A 21,004-nucleotide genomic window follows, 5' to 3' on the forward strand; every position below is an offset into this window, starting at 1 on the left:
TACATCACCATTATGCTTCAAAACACCCCAAAACAAACCGAAAAATGCACAAAATCTTTCATTTTTGATTCGAGCTGGGTGGAGCTCCTGGTGAGCTGATGGTATACTGCATCATATGAAATCACAGAAATACCAACTACTACTACTACCAAACGTTTTGAACCATCTTTTATCATTATTCTAAACAAAATTAAGTGACCAGTGTGGCATCAGAAGTACTGGAAAGCACTTTGGTACCATTGAGAGAATCCCTTGAAATGATGCACGAAAATTTTGACGTTCTTCACCCAGATGGTGAGAGGTCTCAGATCCTTTCCAGACTAACACCATAGACAGACTATGCATCCAACCTTATCACATCACTATGAAGAAGAGTTGGCTTTTCTTATCTTGGCTGGTAGGGCAGTTTGAATTCGAAAATTCGTGTTTTGTTTTCTGCTTTTTGAGAGAAAGCAGCCCTATGCCGGGAACTGTCATGCGACAATTGGTCCCCCCAAAATCAGTCCCCCCGGACTAGTTAAAGCCGCGCTATATGGTCCCCCCGGACCACTTGAGACACTTCAACTTGTCCCCCCCGGACAACCTAGAGCGCCACGGTTGGTCCCCCTCTGCTACAAGTGGTCCCCCACGCTGAATATGATCCAGGCGCGGCAAGCAACACGGCCGGATCAGTTTCTTCGTACAGCTTGTTTTTAAACTATAAAGCTACAGTGCCAGTGATCGGGTATGAGGCTACAGGCTGTGCCTTGTATGCTCGGCTAGGCCTGTGCTTCGTGGATTCTCAGCCATGATGCCGGTGATCAGTCTATGTTGTCAATTCACTACTAATGTATTCACTGACATGCGTCATGCCAGGCTATATAGCTAGCCATAAAAGCGATGCAGCTAGCATAATTAATGTATGCCATGAAATAGCTAACTAGTTAGCAAAGTTTGCCAATATACATCAACAATTGTTACAGTCATTAGCTAATGTGTAAAGTCTTTACGTTGTTTGACACAATCAATACAGTTAAATTCATAAGAGGGTGCTGAAGGGTCATCCACAGTTACTCCTGAGCAGATTACATGCACCCACGCATTACAGTTACCACACTGGATCTACATACACAATAAATATACATAAAGTTCTCACATGAATAATATATGTGTATAGCATACCCAGCGATCAGTATAATCTTCATGCTGAAAACTTTCTTCAGATCGTCCACACATGATGCAGCGCTCAGTCATGTCAACTGAATTTGAAACACACGTATATATGCACACTTTAACGCAGAGCAAATTACTTGAATTGGTGAGGAGTGCTGTGCCTATATCTATTCTGGCTTTCTTCATATTCATTTGCAAAATGGTGTCTTCGTCGATACGGTTAAAATTTAACAATTGTTCAGCAATCTGTGTATAATACACAAACTTTATAGCCTTAGCTACAAAAGCGAGATGTTATACATTTAAACTCAAAACACCACAGTTGAAGCTGTCTCCTGGCTTTTGCACACCTTTCTTGAGCTGAATGAGCTCAAACTTGTCCAATGAGATGTTGTCTTGACCAACGCAGTTATATCTCATAGCAAAGAACCTTCTATGGAGCATATAAAACTAGGTGTAAAAGTGCATTGCATCAATTTAGTTCACAGTGATGCACTGTATAATTATGTTAACAGTCAATGTTACAGTATTGAACATACTTCAAACCTGTGTATGCTCCACGTATGGCTCGCGATGGTCCAAGAGGATCGATGTAGTAAAACTTTTTTTCTTCCATGTTGATTGCCTACAGAGCAGCACAACAAGTGTATTGGTATCACCCTATGCAAATTGCTTACAATCAATATCCAGTGGTTTTCTCCACGATTGTACATTCCAACAATAAACACTTTGGTGCTTAGCGTCTCCTATAGTATGAATAAACTAACTCCTCCACGTAGCATTTGTGATCTTACCTTGCTTAAAAGGTGCGATGATTTCCCAGATTTTGAGCGATTAACCCAGGCAGTGATGGTTTGTGACAAGACAGCAAAACTGTCATTCCTCAATTCAACTAGCATGCGTAAATATCCATTCACTATCTATAACATTAATTTTAGTGCATCAAATTTAGAGGTATATAATACAATGCACTGACCTCATCATTTAACCAGTTATTTCCTTTCAAGTTGTGAAAGCTACCTTGATGTATAGCCAAATGTCCAAACCTAGCTTTAATTACATAGCACGGTTTTCTTTTCCAGATAGCTTTTAGCTGATCCTGTATGTATATATATGAGTCATATGTACCACAGCACAAAAACATACATAGGCTGTAAGTGGTATGATGCTTCCATTGTTGGCTCCGGCTGTATTAATCATTCCTGTTACTGCTGTAGACATTGTAGCTGTTACGTTAGGTGTGGCTGTTATCTTGGATTCCACTGTCTCTGTTGTTGTCGCAATCATAGGTGCTACCACTGATGGTTCCGCTATTGTAGGAGGCTTTGTTACGGTGTTTTTCTGAAACTCCTCACATCTCTGTGTAATGGTAAGCAAACAATAATTACAATAGCTGTCAAGGAATTATCACAACAAAATACAACCTTTATAAGCTTGCGACGTCGTCTCAATGGCTTAACTGAATTCGTATCAGGACTATCAGAGAAATTCAGCTTTCTCTTGGTAACAATGTGCTTTGGTGGTGAGAATATCATATCAACAACCCTCTTTCCTATTGGAACTGTTGTGATGTTTTTCCAGCTATCACAATTTACCTTTATCAGATGTAGGCTTTATTTTAAATTCATTGTGTTCCAGTTTTTGGCTGTAAATAGGTGATAGCGCAGGTGCACTAAAACTGCCAAACTCTGGGAAGTAGCCTCCTGCTTGTTTGGGGGAACTGTAAACCAATGGGCAATTCTGAAAATAGACATTAGTAAGATATGTGAAGAACGAATTGGAGGAACCTCTAACCACATTAATAGCAACTGATACATTGTACCCTTGCTCCTTATTCATTCGTACTAGATCTTTACAGTGAGTGATATCTTCCTCATCCCATCGTGATATCAAACTGGGATAGCTGGGTTCCTATTACATGTACTCATATAGAATTCCACGTGGGTGTATATAGTATGCTACAGTAGCTATGTAACCAGCAAATCAGTGAGCTTATTAAAACTACTCAAAGTATGTATGCTGGCTGCACTACAACCATAGTTACCATGCTTGGCAATAAGCCTATACATTACTTACTTTGTCACTCATGATGCTGCTAGGATCATAAGAAATGGATGTTCTTGAAGAAGAGTCACTCTGATCATGAGATGTACGAGCATGTAGGAGCACTGATATGTTGCCATCATCCATTTGGTCCAAAATTTTGGTCTTAGTATTTTCATCACACTGAGATGTCAAGATGGGATCCTATAACATGTACATGATATAAATATTACAGTATAGTATCAAATAATCTTACTTTATCACTTTTGGTGGCACTAGGTTCATGTGAGATAATGGACACTGTTGGGTTGTGAGATTTTGAAGTATGTGTACAAGTATTGTGAGTAACAACTGATGTGTTGTCCTCCTCTATTTGGTCAGTCTTGATATTGTCATCATACTGGGATATCGAGTTGCATGGTTCCTATGTATTGCAAGATAATATTACATCAATTAACATGCAGTTATAAGTTCTTACTTTGTCGCTCACACTGGCACTAGGATCATGTGAAATGGATCCTTTTCCACTTCTGACAGATGTGTTGCCACTATTATCACTTTCGTCATGAGATGTTGAGATACAACCAGTTGCCTATACAATTATAACTTACATAAACACACACCTGTGTGCCACACATACATGCATGTACCTTCTTGGGTGGATAGAACAATTTCAAATGTGTACCATGGACTTTTAAAGTCTGTTTAATGTCATTGGTGTTTAGGATCTGAAAAATTCCTTTACCAACAGACTTCACAACTTTATAAGGACCCTGCCACTTATAATCCATTTTTCCACCAGCCCGCTTTTTCCTCTTCATATCTTTTCTAAGAACCAATGCTCCAACTTTGAATGTAGCTGGGTTATGGTGCTTCCTGTCATACACTTGTTTTTGACGCTTTTGAGCGGTGAGTATGTTCTCCTTCACAATTTGTGCTACTTTTGTTTGATGAATGAAATGTTGTTCTATAACTTCATCATTATGATCCAAGTGCTGTACGATATCTTCTTCTTTGGGAGATTGAATTTCAACAGGTAACAGAGCTTGTCGTCCAAACATCACAGCAAAAGGGCAATATTTTGATGACTCGTGTTTAGAAGTATTGTAAGCAAAAACACAGGTGTCTAAATAATCTTCCCAGAGTTCCTTTTCTCATTAACAAACTTTACCAGCATATTCTGGATGGTCTGGTTAAAACGCTCAACCAAGCCGTTTGCCTACAACAGACACATAATACAGTTGTATCTACTTAAAGTGCATAAGGTAAATATGCATATTATAGCACTATGCATTTCTTTACCATGCAACTATTAATGTTGATTAGTTACAACATAGCATATAATATAGGATAGTAGAGTAGTAGTTACCTGAGGATGGTAAGGGGTAGTCAAACGGTGGTCAATTTTCATCATCTTCATCAATTTCTTGTCAAGGCGATTGTTAAATTCACTTCCTTGATCAGAAGTAATTACTCTTGGTAATCCAAACTGCATGAATAACTGTAAAGTATGTAATATGCAAGTAAATAACATGGTACACTTTGAATTGCATGGTTCTAGTGGCTGCTTGGGTTATAATGACTACTTCATTCTGTTAGTATTTAATTACATTTTTGCAGCACACTATAATACATTGCTTTGTCTTGGGTGTGTGTGTGTGTGTGTGTGTGTGTGTGTGTGTGTGTGTGTGCGTGTGTGTGTTCATGTATATGTGTGAACTTTTCCGAATGTATTAGTAGATTTTATTTTGCATTGTTTTATTGTTACTGCATGGAAACAGAATTAGATGCAACATACAAAAGTATTCTTTAAGTCAATTTGGACACCTGTGAATGTTATTAACTGCATGCACAGTTTCACATTAATGACAAACATTCAAAGTACATGTATTACTTCTGCACGGTTATTCTGTATTCCGTAATCTCCCAAATATTGTGCAGTTGTTTTACATACTCCTACATACAATAAGCAATCAAGTTGAAATTTTCAGCACCTAGCTGCTTCTCTACCATCTCTATCTAGCTACTTTTCTACCATCCAGTAACCAAGTCAAAATATTTTGGTGATCATAGCATAGGATTGTGATAGGCTTAATTATAAAGGATCCTTTATGATGAAGCTATGACAAAATTAATAAGTTTCAGCAGCCGCGTGAAAGGATAGGAATACTAAAGCTAATCTATTGACATCCAAGTAAGCAAGATTCACATCTTGCTAAGATAAGTGATTTAGCCAAAGGTTTTCATACAGCTATACAAAATGTTTCAATTAGACGTAGAAAATGAATACTGGAATTGGTATGCTGGGAGAATACGGGTTAAACGGCCCACATAACTGGCTATACAACTCTTTTCCGACCCATATTATATAGCTGCTTTAACAAACATATACTGTAGTTCTGTATTAGTCTATACGTCCAAGTGTTTGCAAACTTTAAGTAAATATGTGTATTATACACACAACATATATATATATATATATACCTTAAACAAAGCACTAAACACGGTTGAGGATTCCTTATTGCTGCAAGCAAATGCCTGCACAAACTTGCTAAAGTAGTCTGCTACTGTCAGAATATAGCAATTTCCTTGAGTGGACTTGTGCTTTAGTGGTCCGACAAAGTCTATTCCAATGTGGTACCAAGTTGCTACAACTGGAATAGGGTTAAGTTCTGGTACCCCTGTGTCCATTTTCTTTGTCATCCGTTGGCACACATCACATTCCTTCACCTTAGATGTATAGAAAAATGTGATGATGCACGTTTATTACTGATGAAATATTTTGCATCTTGTGCAAAGGCATTATGTATACGTGCATGGTAAACCATTGTTCTTTACAACCTGAAAGCATATAAAATTAATAGAGTTTTGCAGTACAGTTCTATAGCAACTCCAACATGTTGATTGATATAATTGGGTCATTTTTCATTTATGTAGCTATTTAGAAAACAGAATACTGCAGTTGCAAGTGGTATAGAAGCATGCAAGCAGGGTAAATTTTCAACATAATCATAATTATTATATATGTCTACAACATTATCATAAAGTAAAACTGACAAGACCAAAAAGATGTAACAGGGGTATCATACTGTAATAAGCAACCAAATTACATAGCTTTTTGGTATACGTATTGTGAAAGCTGAGTATTAGTCTGCTATTCTAAATTGCAAGGCATCAACTGCATGATATACTTCCGCATATATGTATACCCCCAAGGTATAGCTGTATAGGTATGTACTTACAAATGCTTTTACATCCTTTCCTACTCCTTGCCACATGTAGCGTTCTGTAATCCTTGCCTGTGTCTTCTTTGTCCCCATGTGACCTGATGTAGGGTGTACATGACAACCTCGCAATATCCGCTCTTTCTCTTTCGGGTCTAGTATGTATCTGACCTATACAAACCATACACTTGTATTACCAGTCACATACACTGCATTATAGTATGCTGAGTCAGCAGCTATATATGGCCCTACAGCTCTATACAACTTAGAATTAGAGAGTCAATAGGATCTTGAACTAAAAGAGAAATTATCACACCAAGCAATTTGTCCATGTAGACAACAGCAGGCCATGCAAACTAGGTGGCTACCAAGTACCGGAACCATAACATCCTGAACGAAAAGAACTTCTTATTTCAGTGGAAACTGAATCAGTTCTGTTTCATTTACCAGAGGTTGCACTATATGTATGTTTTGCATTGATTTTGCAAAAGTTCAGAAATACTCTATAGCAGCCAGCCACTCCAACAGAACAGTGACAATTTTGTTTATTCAGCTGTGCATAGCAATTCACTAAAATGGTCCAAAACTTTATTTCAGTTGACCCACCCTGTTTAAGTGAAAAGTTTGGAAGCCATATAGTCACTGCTGCAAAATTTTATTCCTGACTCATAAGTTTGCTTTCTGTACTCAGGGTTACTGTGATTAAACAAATAATAAATATGGCAGGGAGACAGAAACATAACTATATGTTTAAGTTTTCATAGTACAATTATCTGGAAGCTAGCCAGATGTAATAAATAACAGAAAGGAACCATGGGACACGTGGTAGACTGTAAATACAATGGCTTATACGTTGGCAGCTGCATTCGCAGTTTCTAAGTGTGACTGCTCTATTAGAGCAACTGACTGTTCTATTAGAGTAAGTGGCTGAGCCACTTTCTTTCTACAATTATAGAAAGTAAGCCCGACTCGGGGAGTCTATGCCACGGCCTCCTAATGCTGGCTTCTCCACCTCCGTCCTATGCATACATGATGCATTATAATAGTAAATCTTTACCTTGGTCTTGTCCTGTTTGGTGTACAGAAGCGCTCCATCTTCTAAAGTGTACCTCATTGCCTTTCTTCTAATACACCTCTTCTCGTTCTTTGTACACTCTTGTCTGTACCTCTGCTCTTGAAGATACAGTAAAATATCCTCGTGCAGTTGTCTCTCAATCTCTCCACGACTATCTTCCGACTCCGTACATTGGCTGCTGCTACTGTGACCAGCAGGGTTAGCGGAGCCATCCGCCATCATCCTTAAACTGAACTGTTACAAATACTGCTCTAAGCGTCCTTAAAGTGCGAGTTAAAGTGACGAGCCCTCAGCCGAATCAGTACAGCTATAAACTTGAATCAAGTAAAGTCACGCCAACAGTCGAGGCCAACAGTCGCTGTTCAGCAACTGACACGTGTTTAGACTGTAGATCAACCGTATCAATATAAAATATGGCTGAGTCGACAGCTGCCAGTCACCTTTGAACTCCTTTCGACACGATCATCAAAGGCAGCGGTGTGCCGGAAAGCTACTGATAACATCCACATAACTGAGTTTTCCGGTAACGAACAAGTAACCCATATCTAACCGGCCTCTATAGACGGGTTGCCTATTTAGGGCGTGTCCCTTGTGTAACGCGAGAAAACGCGACTTTCCGTTTTACGCATGATTACAATGTTGGTCAAGAAGTCAACAAAAAACCCATTTTTTAAAATAGTTTGACAAACGTTTTTGATTCTTCAAAGGTACAAGGTGAGTTAAAATCAGCCAGTCTATCATTCTAAGTAGTAGCAAAGTCTTACAAAGAATGTTTTCAGCGAGTTTTATCGCTTTCCAAAAACCCGAGATTGAGAGAAAATCATCTTCTCGCTCAGCCTTCACCTTACACGCTGGATATGTTATAGCTCGATCTTTTCTCTATAACATACTTTCTGTTCTGAAGGCTGGCTAACTCTTGCTTGCTAAAGTTAACCGAAACGTTCATTTTCTCCAATAGCCGTAATACATTTTTGACTTAGCAAACTCGGAAAGTATGTGGAAAATTTACGGCAAAACGACCACGCCTTAAAAAGGCAACCCGTCTATACAGCTGTTTCATTGGGGGGACCAATTGAAGCAGGGCGGACCACTTGACGCAACTTCACATGGTCCGGCCGGACAGCCTGAAGTGCGCTAGTTGGTCCGGCCGGACCACTTGGGGCGGGGGACCATCTGTAGCGTGACAGAACCCAGTGAATCATTTGCTTATTACTGTGTGTACTTTTTAACTACATTAACTCTAGATAATACCTAGCTAAGCAGCAAGTTCTATCCTGTTCTTTGTGTGGAGTACAAAATTTTAAAAATAATTTCTTCATCTCACGAAATACTAAAATCGATAGTTCTGTGAAGACAACAATCATGCCTCCGGTTTCATGGTGGATCTAGCAATGGGATACTACAATGAACTTCCCACAATGGTAAGGGGATTGATTTGTGAAAGTTGATTTTTCGGATTGCGGACCCTATCTAATAGCAGTGTTGAAGCGATTTTTGTAAAGTTTGAGTCCATTAGATTGGGTGGGGTTGGTATTAACAGTAAAAAAAATAGTCTTTGTCCACAGATACTAAATTGTTCAGGATTTTGTAAGTCATAATCAGATCCATTCTGGTTCGACGGTAAAGTAAGCTGGGTAGATTAAGTTCTTGGAGTCTTTCAGAGTATGTCAAATTATAGAAGGAGGGTATAAGTTTTGTGGCTCTTCTTTGAACTGCTTCTAATTTACAGATGTTTTTCATAAGATGAGGGTTCCAGACAGTTGACGCATAGTCCAAAATTGGGCGAACAAGAGTAACGTATAATAATCTTATTGTGTTGGCATCCCTGGAGGCAAAGGTACGTTTAATAATTCCCAATACCCTGTTAGCTTTCATTACAATTTGATTAACATGAGATGTAAACTTTAAATCTTTATCAACTATACTACACCCAGGTCTTTTTCCTTTTCCTCCACAACCATGGAGATCATATTTGCTTCATTTTCGGATGAGAAATAATACTCTGTGTTTGATGAAGAATGTCCAATTGTGCTGTAGTGACATTTAAGAAGGTTAAGGAAGGATAGCCAATTTCCGTGAATATTTTAGAAACCATCTTTACATAAGGTTTTAAGAATAATTGAAAGTTCTGGGGTGGTTAATAGTGAAATTAAAGAGTACTTGTCGAAAAATATTGAAGGAAAGTTGATAAGAAGGTAACCTTAATTCGCGAGAAACCTTAGTTTGAAAGCCGTGATTTGTTCTGCAAGTCGTAGTTTCACAGCTACAATCTGGAAATTCTTTACGCAGTACCCCTATGAACCTGTCAACAATATTAGCATTGCTCACTTTCGAGATGTTAACGCTACGCCCCATACTCTGAAAAGAGTATGGTGCACAGATCACAAACAAACATCAAACAAATAGCTTAATCAACATTAATTATTGTTTCTAGACCAGCTAGTCTTTGCTTAAATTGATCAATGTCCTTAGAGTCAATCACGTGTTGGGGTAGAGAATTCCAAAGTTTTATAGCGGAGGGAAAGAAGGAATATAGATATAAGAATTAATTCTTGTCATTGGTTGTATAAATCTCTTGCTATGGCCTCTTATATCATGTAACATTGGTACAGGTGTTAGGTAAGAATTTGCCGAGATGTCAATGAGGTGATTAGTGATCTTAAACATCATAATAGCTTTCTGTTCTTCTCTACATTCAGCAAGGGTCGACCAGTTAAGGTTTGTTAGCATTTGTGTGACACTGGCATAATGGGAGAAGTTATTCATCACAAACCTTGCTGCTTGCCTCTGACTTCTTTCTATCATATTGATATCCTTTTGTGTGTGTGGTGACCAAATAATGGCTGCATAATCTAATATAGGCTTTACCATCGCTTTGTAACAATTACTTTTAATTTCAAGTGGACAGTTATGCAAATTTCATTGCAGAAATCCTTTGGTTCTGCTAGCCTTGATGGATTTATATGTTCAGACCAAGTAAGATTGTGACTAATTGTTACACCTAAGTACTTAGCATGGGAAACTTCCTTAATGTTTTTGGTTTGAATTTTATATTGGTTTAGAATTGGATGTTTTTTGTTGGTTATTCTGAGAAACTCACATTTTTGAGGGTTAAATACCATTTTCCATACATCAGCCCACTGTCCGAGAGAATCCAGATCTCTTTGTAACTGTTGGCAGTCCTGCTCTGAATGAATAGTAGCATAAAGTAACACGTCATCAGCATACAGTTCAATTTTGGATAATATCCCATTTGGCAAATCATTAATAAAACACAGAAAGAGTAATGGGGCCAAGACAGTGCCCTGGGGTACACCGGAAGTTACTGTAGATGGATCACTCTGCTGACCCTCAACTATTACATGCTGGGATCTTTGTAGAACAAAATGTTGTATCCAGTCTAGTAATTTTCCTCGGATACCATAATGATAAAGTTTGTGGAACAAGTGCTGGTGGGATACTTGGTCTAATGCCTTAGAGAAGTCTAAAAAAACAACGTCGGTCTGCTCATTTTTGTTCAAGTTCTCAGCAAAATCATTTACTGTTAGCAATAACTGAGTTTCACATGATCGTCCTTGGCCCGTGTTGTTGATCACACAAGATGTTATATTTACTAAAATGAGCATAAAATTAATATGTGAATAGACAATGTGCTCTAATAGTTTTGAGCAAATACAAGTTAATGACACAGGTCTGTAGTTACTAGCACTGGATCTGTCACCTTTTTTAAACAATGGTACAACATTTGCCTCTTTCCAGTCTATAGGTAATACACATTGTTGTAATGAGGCTTGGAAAATAAAAGATAAGGATGGAGCAATCTCTTAACAGGTTTCCTTCAATAGATGTGCAGGTATTCCATCAGGTCCACAGGCTTTATGTACATCCAGGGTCCTAAGCAGTTCAAGGACACCATTAGTTTCGACAATAATTGGGCTGATGTCTGGTTTCGATTGTTCATGTATCATGGGGAGAGCTACTTCTGTTACTGGAGTAAATACTGAGGTGAAGTAGTCATTAAGTATTTGAGCTTTAGTAGAACTATCATTAATTACACTGTTTTCAACCTTTAAAGGTGCTACACCACAATGGTCTTTCTTTTGACTCTTTATAAAGTTCCATAACCTTTTTGATACAGTGCCGTTGGAATCAACTAATCCTACAATATAGTTATTGTATGCATTACGACATTCTCTTTGGACCTCACATTTGAAACATCGATAAGAGTCCCAGTTCCTACTGCAATTAGATTGTCTGGCTAGGTTATACAAACGCTGCTTTTTGCATGATAAACGCGATTGGTTACTCATGGTTGTTTAGTCCCAGTGCTAAAGTGCTTGGTTGGTACATGGGATAAACAGTCAAAACACATTTGTTTGAATTCATTCCATAAAATATCAACTGGCGTAGACAAGGAGTACTTGCTTAAGAAGGTGTTACTAAATTGGTTTATAATTTCTTTTATACCTACCATATCTGCCTTATGCCAAAGAAACGATTTTCACTGAGCACATTGCTGATGAGTGATGGAAACAGAGGATTCAATATAGACTGCCTCATGGTCACTAATACCTGCAAGGGGACTGCAACTATGCACAAGGGATGGTCTATTTGTGATGAAAACATCTAAAATGTTGTTTCCCCTTGTTGGAAAATTAAAGGAGATTGGTCCTGAAGTAAAGGGAGTTGTTCATAGCATCTCGAAAATGAACAAAGCTAATGGACTGGAACACACATATATTGTTGACAGGTTCATAGGGTATATACTGTGAAAGGAATTTCCAGATTGTAGCTGTGAAACTACGACTTGCAGAACAAATCATGGCTTTCAAACTAAGGTTTCTTGCGAATTAACGTTATTTTAGTGCACCTTCTTATCAACTTTCCTTCAATATTTTTCGACAAGTACTCTTTAATTTCACTACTAACCACCCCAGAACTTTCAATTATTCTTAAAACCTTCTGTAAAGACGGTTTCTAAAATATTGGAGGAAATTTTTGGATGCCCAGTCTCCTCAACCGCAAATTTTTTTAGTGTATGAGGTTTCTAGTAAATTCGTTGAATCCCTATAACTTGCATTAAAATAAAGGCTGCAATCAAACCTGGTGATAATTACAATCCATACAGGTAGTCGCTACTGAAAGCCTGTGCTATATGTAGTAGGGAGTCAGTCACAGACTAGGTCCAGGTGGTTGAGTTGGTGTACATTTTCTTCCCCGCTTGCTCTTTCAAATTGGTATAGCTACAATTAGGTAATCCAAAGGCTGCAACACATATTACTGTCAGACTTTCAGTGCTGGCCACAGTAAAGTTCGCCATTTATGCATGTTACCCAATTTCTCAGTAATCTAATACTGATATCATGTATACCCATACACTTAATGTCTGCCACAATACTCACTATTTTTGTGTAATGATGTTCACTACTTTTGTAGTGACCTTCAGTAGTGAACATCACTACACAAAAATAGTGAGAATTGTGGCAGACATTAGTAGTGAAATTCACTACTAATTTTTTACAGTGTATGGGTGTAATAAAAAGACAACAAGTTTAAAGGAACATCCTCCAAAACATCCCTCTTATAACCTCTTAAATCATCATGAGTTATTAGACACACATGCATGCATGCACATGTACACATATAAACACAACAATATGTCTCTAATGCTCAGCTTGTCAATAACTTATTTGGCAGCATTGCTTATAGGTACAATCAAGCCCATGCAAACATACCTTCAGAGAAACCTGAAATGCTACTGATAAACTTGTACATAACACAAAATATATTTAATAGAATTACTGACTCATGCACTGAATGACTAACCCAACAATGGGGCTATTGCTATGGGATTAATTTCTATGTGTTGTTTTGGCTTTACGAGCCAGCCTATTATTCCAGAGCATATAATAGGTGCCGGAAAGCATCAAGCATAATGCTAGCAAAATAGACTGAATAATTTTGATTTCCAACAAACTTATTAGTCAGCTGTGGACCAGACATGCACCCATTCATCACATTGCATAAATTGCTCAATATTATACTCCATTACAATAGTTGTACATGTTCCTTCTATAAAGCAACCAAAGACCTTCCACGGGCTTATTTAATTTGCGCGCATAAACCAGTTTTGCAAATTTTACAACCTAGTAGCAACTGTATCTGCCATTACCAGGTTTTATATTGCATGTAACACACATCAGCTCAATGAAATAAACTAAACATAACATAATAAGGGAAAATTTGAGCAGTGCAGTATAGGATTATAGGTTTAAAAAATAAACATAATACTATGACGTGTGCCTTTTGGGATGCTGCATGTAGTTGGTGCAATGCATGCACCATGGACTTGTGCACTAATGATGTTAAGACTTGTGCATATAAGCAGGATGGCAGATTTATAGCGGGTGTATCCATTCACTGGACTGGGCTACTGGACTCACATAAATTTTGCTCAAACACATTTTTCAACCACAAACACCTTTTTCAACCATAAAAGTGATTTCATAGCGTAGTACACCACACTTGAAGCTATAGGGCTCTCCTCTCCTCGTCTTGCATAAAAAAGAGGTACATACAGCTAACTGTAGTCTATCTTTTTTTTTTAATTAGGCGTTACAGTGCAAGTGCTGAAGGTCTGTAAGATATCTGGTCCTACAGCCTGTTTACAGATATTTATATTAAGTATGTTTGGAAAAGGCGCTGTATAGTTTTGGAGGTCTATAACTTGGTTTGAACCCCTGTTACACTCACTGTATTTTTTTGCAAATATGTGTAACCTTACCTTCCTGTTTAAAAGTGTGTGCATTGGGAAGCAATTCTTAACACTTCATACTCGTTGCTATTTACAAACATTGCAAACCTAAAAGCTGGCAAAGCTAGAGTGAATGCACAGACTATGGCAATTTCTTTATCATAATGGGGTAAAATATATGGTGGCTATTTCACAAAAGAAGACTAAATAGATAAGACGGCAGTGTTAACAGTGCACAGTACTTGAAGCATTGCTAGCAGTAGGCAAATTACGATAAAGAACTGCACCAAAGTTTCAGTGTAGTTTTTGTGATCAATGTACAAGTTTCATGTCTCATGGTGAATGGTATCAGTTTCTAAGACACTTATTCTAGTTAAGTCTGTCGATAAAAGGCAAGAAAACAAAAAAAAACCCCTTGAGTCCAGTAGTCCAGTCCAGTAATCCAGTACAGTGAATGGATACGCCCGATTTATAGCTGTTACATGCCAGGCTATCCGGTTATTTGAATATAATCATTCTTCTATTTTCCTTTGATATTGATGTAGTTCAAGTAGTACAACATGCATGTCATATAGACAGTATGCATTCATGCCTTTCTGCTTGCGCAACAACATTGCCCATCAGCCATTTTAGCTTGTTGCTGACTTAAGTATTTGGGGTGTTTGGTTACCTCAAGCTGAGGCGTTGTTCTTTCACAACAACATTGCCCCGGCCCCCAGCCATTTTAGCTTGTTGCTGACTTAAATATTCGGGGTGTTTGGTTACCTCAAGCTGAGGCATTGTTCGATGTCTGTATTATAGATACTTATGCCCAGTCTTGTTTGATTCACACACCCTAATCAGTACTCTTTGGAGCCAAAATAGCTCACTTTACACCTTTATGTTTTTCTGTGGATGGTCTGACTGGTGGTGAAACATTCTCCTTTGTTAAGAGACTTGCTAGTGGCCTTGCTGCTTGATGGGACAGAAGTTGTAGTGATGTTCTCTTTCGGGTGAGAACAAGGTTGGGATCTGCTTTGGCAAGGGCTACTGTCACAGTGTTGTGTCTGTGTGGTTCACGGACCTGTTGTAGATGCTTAGGTTATGATGATGGTGTGGCAATGTAGACTATAATTATTTGGACTATCTATAGTTAAATTCTTTAATTTGTTATAATGATAATTCATTTGTTTGTAGTATGCTATGTAAAATAATGTTCTGTTTCTTGTTAGCTAATAGCAACTTCTGCTTCCAGTTCTAACCAATACTAAATGGTCTTAGACACTTGAAACACATGGACATGCAGTGGGAAGATACACAAGTCATAAAGTCAGAGGTATGTGATTTAGCAGCTAAAGGTAAAAGTTTTTCATTACATTTAGGAACACATTATTATGAAGTTCTTTGACAGTTATATTAAGGCATTTAACTGTTCTATTCACCCCAACTCCTAGAATTATAATTTCAGCAAGGTTTCATTTGAAGGGAGCTAAGCCCCTCCCCTTTCTGTAATTCATGATTAGGAGGACTTGTTAAAGGGGTATGCTTTTGCTCAGTTCAATCAGATCCAGTTGGTGTAATACTATAATATGTGACTGGATTTTGGATAATCACCCTTATGGGCGCATTGTTGATTCAGAGAAAAATGTCTTTTAATAATTTAAAGCTTTGTTACTCACCAGCCTTGGTAGCTACATGTTTGAATTCTTCAGCAAAGATGGAACAATTCACAACACCTTTAAGAGCAGTTAGTGACCAAGGTAATCCCTATAGAGTTTCCCGCCATTTTAGATAGGTTTTTTCACCAGTGTTGCTGTATCACGAGTAGGTATGAGGCTATTATACTCCAAAAATTGAGCATTATGCTTTTGAGCAGTGCTCAAAAAATCACCTATTATGCTTTTGAGAATTGCCCATTATTCCCAAAATTATGCCACCATAATTGGCTAATAATGCCAGTTTATTGCTGTATCAGACCATTTTCATTGATGTTTAAGCTTCCAATAGTCTTGAATTCTTTAGCTGGTTGTTGTACTAGAGTATTTCATTTCAATGTGACTGCTTTATTAGAGTAAATAATATTCAGTGACTGTTCTATTAGAGTTTCTGACTGCTATATTAGAGTATCTTGATCTTTTTTAGTGGAATTGTGCAATCTACAGATTTTCCTACTGTTACCTCAAAATGCTAGCATAATTCCTGATTCCCACACGTGCCTATTATGCCTGAAATTATTCCGGCATAATCGCCGCATCCCTAATCACGAGTCCTCAAAAAGGGGTGGAGGGTGGGCAAGAGATAGACTACAAAATGGACGAGAATGGTAACTGAAGGCACCAGACCACAAAACAGCCCGTCAGAGACAGGAAATAGACTGAAATCTCACAAAACAGACATACATCACACATTCAGCTCCATGCTTGTCTGTCCAGAGTATGAACCCCCCAAAGCACTTCCCTGTTGTTCACAGACCTGTACGGATGTCTGGGGTGGTTATACAGGCTGCCAGAGAACAGTCCACCAAAAGCAGACCCGACAAGTTGAAGGCGAGTTTGATATGGAAATTGCTAGCCTGATAGTTCAGCAACTCCATGCTGGTGTTATCTCACTTTTGGCTTTTGCACCCATATAGTTGATTTTGCTAAATCCGGTCACATATATAACCATTCACCACAGTACAACCTGACTTACTATACAGACCAACGCAATCATTCATAGGAAATTTCAACCTGGATGAGGAACTAATACTGTACTGGTTTATGAAAAAATTATTAAGAGAACTTGTATGTGAGGAATGTTTGCCTAGTTCATTGGTATGCATGCTGAAGACACAGTTTACTTCTGTTGGGGTGACGACCTACAATATCTTCCAAGATTGAATTCAAAGTTGCAGACTGATAAGATAGTGAAATATGTAATGGTAAAATGTCAACACAAGTAATTACTATGCTATACAGCTAGCTATCTGTGTAGTGTGTGTAGTGATCAGTTATAATTGTTGGTTCAGTTGGCCATGTGATGTTCATGATGGCGTTAGTTAGTGGGAAAGTATGCTTGTTGGAAAGAGACCGTGGAGATGTTTGCTTCAATAACTTAGTAGGGGTATCATCCATTATGTTAGTAGATACATCCAGGAGATGGGAATCCATAACCTCGTGGTTGCTACTTGTGCGATTGGAAAAAAATAGTAGTAAGTACTATGTTGTCAACAAAGAGCAAGACTGTTGAATGTAATATGGAATTGGGTAAATCATCCATGTAGATGAGAAATAATGGGCCCAGTATGCTCCCCTGGGGAACTCCAGACATGGGAGTAGATAGTTGACCTTGTAAGCAGACACACTGGGCCCTGTCAGACAAATAGCATTTAAACCACTGTATACATGTATGCACACTGATTTTTTTCACATATCTCTAAAAGTGCATTCCATCATTGCAACTAACTAAACACACACCCTATGATATTATGTGCGATATACAAACAACACAATATTTGTTGTATATATGACAAAGGTGTTATAGTTGTAGTCGTTTGAGAAGGGTATACTGAAGGCTGAGCTCATGTAATGTGGAAGATTACATAAAGATAATATGCATGCATGTATTTCAGTGTAGCTTGTTTATCTGCCTACAGAGCCATATATAATGTCCCCCCCAAAAGGAAATACAGACAAATCAGAAGCATACACCTCGTTTTTAATTATTTCAGGGTTCTAGATGTATTGCCAGTAGCACTTTATTTTCAGTAAGGCATCACAGCTGGTCAACTTATAATTTTTTATATGGCAAAACAAAGCTGCAGGGCATGAATCTTGTTACAGTAGCCCAAAGAGACCAGAAATTGCAGAAAATGATATGCATGGTGACTCTCCTAATTTTGTTGGTGTCAAGCTGCTTGTTGGAACTGCTGTGGTGTACCTGCTTCCCACTGGCAATGTTTTGATTAGCTTTTTGATGAATATGCAGACCAAATCTTTCTCCCACATATATCAGAACAAAGTTGTGCTGCACGAGTTGACGTAGTATGGGACACATATATATCCAGAAGCATCAAAGAACCAAGAGAGAAAAATGTAGCAAAGGAATCAAGAGAAAAGTGAATGGAAAGTATAAGCTACCAGGAAAATGGGCCAATTTCTTGAGAGACTAGAGTTATTTGCATTTCTTTGCAACCAAGTTGCAGCAATGAAATATCCAACCAAGCAACAAAGAAATTGTCATCACTTATAAATAAAATTAGCAAAAGTAACAGGTCTATGGCTTCATGTATATAATCATGATAAATCAAAGCTGACACTAGGCTTGTATATAGTGTACTTGAATGATGCAATAATATATACATGGCTGCCATGACTGTTGGATCCCCACTGTTGATACTGATGTAATTATCCTAGGTTAATTCCACTACTTAAAATCTATATTATTGCATCAAAATGTTAATGTCTGGATAGCATTTGTGGTGGGGAAAAACTATTCATACTATCACAACAGTAGATTTGTGTGGAAAAAAGGGAAGATGGAACTGAAGTCACTGAAGCTTTTTCCTACATGGCACTTCATGTCCACCGGTTCTTGCAGGAGGAAAAGTGATGTGTACTATCAGGTATTACCTGAATAATGTAACCGTGTATAGTCACACGTTTGGGTATCACTGCTATTATGTTGTCATTGAAAATAGGTGGGGACCGAGTAGTGCCGACATCGGCCTTTGTCGTTCTCTCCTTGGATGAAATTGGAGTTTGGTCAGATTAATTGTAAAGATATAGCATTAATTGTGGGTGCTTGTGTAAACGATAACCGGTGTGTCAACCTATTACCTTGTAGTATATAAAGTGTATGGTGTGTTAGGACTATCGGTCCATATACAGTAATGGAATACAGAGTGATTAAATAGCAGTATACTAGCCGCTATGTTGCTGCCCTCCCCTCTCTCCCCCACAATCAATCGTACAACAGTGTTCTAGCATGTCGGAGCGAGTAGATCAACTTGGACATGTTCCATTTGAACATTTAACTCTGCCTAGGAGTTGCCACTAGTTAAGTGATGCTTGGCTTTTGGTATTAAAAATCACCTCAGTTGTGGTAGTGGATTTTGTTTTACCCTTCCAGTTACATAATGAAATCAATGACTTCTAACATCAATTAAACTTAAAGACAACAAGTTGATGTTGTGACCAGGTGCCACATAGCAAACTAATTAACAATGTAATGAACTAATATTTACATGTCATTTGGTTTGTTTCGTTGCTAACAGAATTATCAATTATTAAATCACAGTACTTTGTAATTGATGAAATGTTTTCTGAAATTACATTGTTATGCACTGCTAAGGAAGTATACCTCAAACAAACCACTTTAATCTACCAATAATGCACAGAAGTTTGCCTGGCAATATACATACAATTTGAATGTAGTAAAACTATAAAATTTAATGTACTTACAGTATTATACTGCAATATGTCCAGTTGTTTTATCCTAGCTTGTAGCCAGTTTACTGTGTTTAATAATATATGTATCCCCACTGCAGCTGTACATAAAACTAGTTCTGTTTTATTCGTTCCTATTCTTAATTGCTTTTTAATGAGCTCTAACTGCACAAAAGTTGTCAAGCGTCTGATATTTAACCTGTTTAAGCTAATTTCAATATACCAACATAGATCACACTTTATTGACAATTACCAGATGATTATTTTGATAATAGATAAATGAAGTATGGTTTGTTGATTATAGTCATAAAATAATGCAAAAATACAACACATTAGATCATTCTTGGCCAGCTACAGGCTCATTGTCATCTTCATCTTCATCATCATCAGAAATAGCTTCTTCACCATCCCCAGCCATTTCTCTGTTTGGGACAACAGCTATATAGTTACGTCCTTCCCTTAATGCAGTTGTCCCATTGTGAACTGCAGCAAATAGAAGTGAATATTATCAATTTGGATTGCAGATAGCCTAGCTAGAATAACAGTAGGATCACAAATTTGCACATACCTGAGCACGAAGTACTTTTATCATAATAAAAAGCAGTTCCACATGATCTAAGCATTGCTTCAGTCCTTCTACTATTACTGCACATTTATCCCGGCATGAACATACAACAGCCACATTATACAGTGCCAGTCCGGTTCCTACACCATTTAGCTGCCTTGAACTAAGAATCATTTCTTTTATCTCTGTTTCCGTCCACACCTGTACATAAACATACATTATCAGACTTCACCAACAATAAAGTGTACTAACTGTGGGTATGTTCATCAATATTAACCCAGCTCCTGTATATGATGGACAAACTCTGATGATATATAGCCGAATCTTCCAGCTGAGCAAAATCTGCTTCTACCACTGCAGCTTCTGCCCCCTGGTACACCTGTACAGAGCTATTAACAGTGGGCTCTCCTGTAGTAGTGGTGCCAGACTTGCAAAAGTTTCTAAATGCCTCAGGGATGTTCTTTATGAAATTTAACCCTAGAAATTGGCAAAGATTTTTTTCTTGTGTATGCCTTGGGTATTGTTCTAGGGCTTCCTGCCAACTTGAAACACGAGTCACTTTCATAAATGCGTTTTTGACGTTTTCTAGGGCTCTGTATTCTGTAGCCTTCTTTTTCATTGTGTTCAAGGTGATGGTTTTATTCACAACTTTCTCCAGGACATCTTTTTGAAAAGATTGATCAAGATTGTGGAGGCACTGAAAACAGTGCGGCTTGAATTCTGGCTTAGACATTAAACATTTTTTGTTCAGCCTCTGTCTCCCCCCTAGTTTCCCATTTTCAAATT

The 21,004-nt window shown here is 38.0% G+C and overlaps 1 protein-coding gene and 1 long non-coding RNA gene across 4 annotated transcripts; both read right to left on the reverse strand.

Annotated features, from left to right (window-relative positions):
• Positions 1-880: 880 nt before the first annotated feature.
• On the reverse strand, positions 881-4,256 carry LOC136245642 (uncharacterized). 3 transcript variants are annotated; one of them, XM_066037139.1, is made up of 16 exons: positions 3,846-4,256; positions 3,674-3,787; positions 3,452-3,619; positions 3,229-3,399; positions 2,947-3,063; positions 2,748-2,892; positions 2,577-2,704; positions 2,299-2,511; positions 2,129-2,251; positions 1,947-2,072; positions 1,830-1,898; positions 1,692-1,777; positions 1,453-1,585; positions 1,290-1,398; positions 1,162-1,238; positions 881-1,101 (listed from the first exon to the last, which is right to left on the reverse strand). In XM_066037139.1, exons 1-16 carry the CDS (start codon positions 4,254-4,256, stop codon positions 970-972), a joined length of 2,322 nt encoding a protein of 773 aa, XP_065893211.1. In that variant the 3' UTR covers positions 881-969. The 3 variants fall into 3 exon arrangements, with proteins under 3 accessions (XP_065893211.1, XP_065893213.1, XP_065893212.1); XM_066037141.1 differs by lacking the exons at positions 881-1,101; positions 1,162-1,238; positions 1,290-1,398 and having other exon boundaries at positions 1,530-1,585; positions 1,699-1,777; XM_066037140.1 differs by lacking the exons at positions 881-1,101; positions 1,162-1,238; positions 1,290-1,398 and having other exon boundaries at positions 1,582-1,647; positions 1,699-1,777.
• Positions 4,257-19,999: 15,743 nt separating this feature from the next.
• Positions 20,000-21,004, reverse strand: LOC136245043 (uncharacterized). Its single transcript, XR_010695705.1, has 3 exons — positions 20,471-21,004; positions 20,222-20,419; positions 20,000-20,136 (listed from the first exon to the last, which is right to left on the reverse strand). It is a non-coding gene; the product is annotated as an uncharacterized lncRNA (long non-coding RNA).

This window comes from Dysidea avara, chromosome 15 (genome assembly GCF_963678975.1).
Source record: "Dysidea avara chromosome 15, odDysAvar1.4, whole genome shotgun sequence".
In the NCBI taxonomy this organism is placed as follows: domain Eukaryota; kingdom Metazoa; phylum Porifera; class Demospongiae; order Dictyoceratida; family Dysideidae; genus Dysidea; species Dysidea avara.

Excerpts from the sequence above, each read along its gene's own strand:
- LOC136245642 (XM_066037139.1), bottom strand. The coding sequence starts at position 4,256 with ATGTTTGGACGACAAGCTCTGTTACCTGTTGAAATTCAATCTCCCAAA. Across the intron at positions 2,512-2,576 it reads GACGTCGCAAGCTTATAAAG|AGATGTGAGGAGTTTCAGAA; the intron begins GTTGTATTTTGT and ends ACCATTACACAG. Across the intron at positions 1,899-1,946 it reads CATCGCACCTTTTAAGCAAG|GAGACGCTAAGCACCAAAGT; the intron begins GTAAGATCACAA and ends TTCATACTATAG.